Genomic DNA, 2,998 nt, shown 5'->3' on the forward strand with positions numbered 1-2,998 from the left:
TTACTCAGCATTATTACTTTTTTTTTTTTTTAACCGAATATATGGAGACTCGAACCCACAACTTCTTAATTGAGTACGGAGAGATTATGCCATTTGAGCTATTGCTTCTTGGCTACTCAGCATTATTACTTAATATTTCAGATGTTTAAACTTTAACCACGTGCCATGCTTTCTATTTTATGATGACTTTAAATAAATTTTAGAGTAAAGGACATTTTCGTTCTTGACCTTTTTTTTCGCGGACATTGTCGTCCTCAAGAATTAGAAAATACATTCATGTCCCTGACTTTTCCAAAACGCGGATAAAGTGGCCCTCCGTTAAAGTGACTCTGTTAGACTCAACGGAAAACGCTGACGTGGCTCCGTGGCGCTGACCTGGCTGTTACGAGAGAACACGTGGCATGTAGCTTTTCAAAACAGGACATATTAGTCCTTCCAACACAAAACGACGTCGTTTCACCCAAACCCCCAATCTTTCACATCTTTCACATTTATGAGCCCTAATCCTTCCATAGATCAGCCACCTCCAACCCCCACCACCTCCTGTGCCCCTGATTCCCTCTTCCACCACCACCTAAGCTGCCCCTCCTCTCCTTGCCCCATCCCCCTCCCTCTCCACCTTTGTCCTTTTCTTCTTCCTTCTTCCTTCGTCCTTTTTCCCTTCCATTCTTCCTCGGCGCCTGCCTCCATCACCGCCGCACAGCCGTGCCTCCGTCAGCCACCATCAACGCCGGCGAAGCTACTAGAAGCTTCCACCACCATGGCCACTTTCACCTTCTCCATGTCCCTATCGTCTTTTCGTTCCTTTGTGCCCATTTGGCACCACCGTGCTCCCAACCACTGGAGCTTGGGCCTCTTTGACGTCACGGAGCGTATGAGGTTGCCGCCGCCTCTCAAATGCTCCGCCGCAGAACCCGACCAGGAAACCAAGGTTCCCGCCACTTCCTCCGGCTCCGGCGAATGGACTCATAAGCTGACCGCGTGGATCGCCGGGATCGGCTTCCTTGAAACCTCGTACCTTACCTACCTGAAGCTCATCGGTTCCGAAGCATTTTGCCCTATCGGTGGTTCTCCCTGCGGCGACATACTCAACAGTGATTACGCGCTTATTTTCGGTATTTTTTTCTTTGCCTTCTTTTGAATGTGTTGCAACTATTCGATGGTGCTTGCAATTGAACTGTTCTATGATTTGATTCTGTTAGGGTTTTGGCTGATGTGTGTGTTTGCCATATTGTTGTTCTATGTGTGATTCTTTTTGGTCTCTGAATTTTGTGGTGTGAAGGGTATTATTTGCAGGCAATGTGTTTGAAAGAATGTGTGAGTGACATTTTTCTGTTTTGTGTTTGATAGGTGTTCCTCTTCCTTTGGTTGGGATGGTGGCGTATGGCTTGGTTGCGGCGCTTGGTCTGCAATTGGCCACAAAGAAGATGTTGCCTTTTGGGATTGGCAGGTCCAGCTCCCAGCTCATGGTGTTGGGAACCACTACCTCCATGGCAGCTGCTAGTGCCTATTTCTTGTTCATTCTCAGCACAAATTTTTCTGGGTCGACTTGCTCATACTGTTTGCTTTCGGCATTCTTGTCTTTCAGCGTTGACGGTAGCTGACGGAGGCGCCGTTGTGCGGCGGTGATGGAGGCAGGGGCCGAGGAAGAAGAATGGAAGGGAAATAGGACGAAGAAATAAGAAAAGGCAGAGAAATTCGAAACAGGATTGGGGGAGGTCACAAAAACGGCGTCGTTTTTGTCTCCAGGGACTTATATGTCCTGTTACGAGATGCTCCATGCCACCTGTCCTCCATTACAGCCACCTCAGCGCCACCTCTGTCAGCTCATCTTTTTCCATTCAGTGCAGACGGCTGAATTCAACGGAAGGACATAAATGTCCACGTTTTTCAAGGGTCTAGGAGTTAAATGTATTTTCTATTCCTTGAGGACGAAAATGTCCGCGAAAAAAAAGGTCAAGAACGAAAATGTCCTTTACTCTAAATTTTAAGATGGAACGTAAGCCAAAACTTATCAAAGAAAAAAAGTAAAAAAAAAAAAGGCATATATTATTAGATTTGTAAAAAAATTAACCGTTTTTTTTCTTCAAAACATATATTCCTTCCCACAATATTACACTTAATATTTCTCTAGGTTTAATACTAAGAAGATTAAGAAATATGAATGCATGTTATCTTGGACACAGAAAAAAAGAAAGAAAAATTTCATTAAAGCTCAAAGGTTACGATTGTCATTGGCCTTTGTTTGTTTCTATTTGTTAAGATATTTGTGATACGCATGATTATTTGTCTATAACAGATAAAATTGAAGTTATGATAATTTGTTTTTCACTTATCACTACCCCTTTCAAACATGTATGTAAATACTTGCCACCAATGTTTCAATTTAACTGCAGCCTTGGGGTTAGAAGGAATATTCTCATGAAACTAAATAACAAAACCGTGATAACTCAACTATAATCACTTGTATCAAATTTTGCACACGACCACATCTTTCCTCATAAATTTGTTCATTAAAAATAAGAAAAGAAGCAACTATTTTTAGATCAAACATCTTGTGCAATGCCTTTGACCATGACCATGACCATGAAGATACAAGCGTTTGCCAAAATTGCACGTGTTGTAAAAGAGGTATCACGTTCTTTTAGACCTCTCCTGTGTTTTCTCGGATCTAAACCTATATTTAGATTCAACCACACCCATTTTGTTTTCCTTGACATGAAGGCCATGATCATATAAATACCATGTCTCTCTTTCGAAACATACTTGGGATTCTCAATTTTGTTAACAATCCCCAGTCAAGGGTGATTTTTTGGCCGGGGTTTTTGCTTCTTTTGGTGGCAAAAGGAGCAAACCTTGGCCAACATAATAAGAATCATGGCACCTAAAATTAAAAATTTGTTTTATTTTCTTTGTTTGGCAATTACCTTTATTCCCAGCCTCTATGCTAATGTCTTGGACACTGAAGCGTTTTGGCAGGACCAACTAAGAATGTTTG

The 2,998-nt window shown here is 42.3% G+C and overlaps 2 protein-coding genes across 2 annotated transcripts in view; both read left to right on the top strand.

The window, feature by feature from the left end:
* Positions 479-2,041, top strand: LOC107631903 (thiol-disulfide oxidoreductase LTO1-like). The gene is made up of 2 exons (XM_016335487.2): positions 479-1,115; positions 1,351-2,041. Exons 1-2 carry the CDS (start codon positions 494-496, stop codon positions 1,602-1,604), a joined length of 876 nt encoding a protein of 291 aa, XP_016190973.1. The 5' UTR covers positions 479-493; the 3' UTR covers positions 1,605-2,041.
* The window catches only part of LOC107633969 (pectate lyase-like), a 15,116-nt gene continuing 14,875 nt past the window's right edge, over positions 2,758-2,998 (top strand). Inside the window, exon 1 of the mRNA XM_021119703.1 lies at positions 2,758-2,997. Coding sequence (XP_020975362.1) covers positions 2,878-2,997 — 120 coding nt within the window. The 5' untranslated portion in view covers positions 2,758-2,877. The remainder of the gene's footprint in view (position 2,998) is intronic.

The sequence above is a fragment of the Arachis ipaensis genome, chromosome B03 (assembly GCF_000816755.2).
Source record: "Arachis ipaensis cultivar K30076 chromosome B03, Araip1.1, whole genome shotgun sequence".
Classification (NCBI taxonomy): domain Eukaryota; kingdom Viridiplantae; phylum Streptophyta; class Magnoliopsida; order Fabales; family Fabaceae; genus Arachis; species Arachis ipaensis.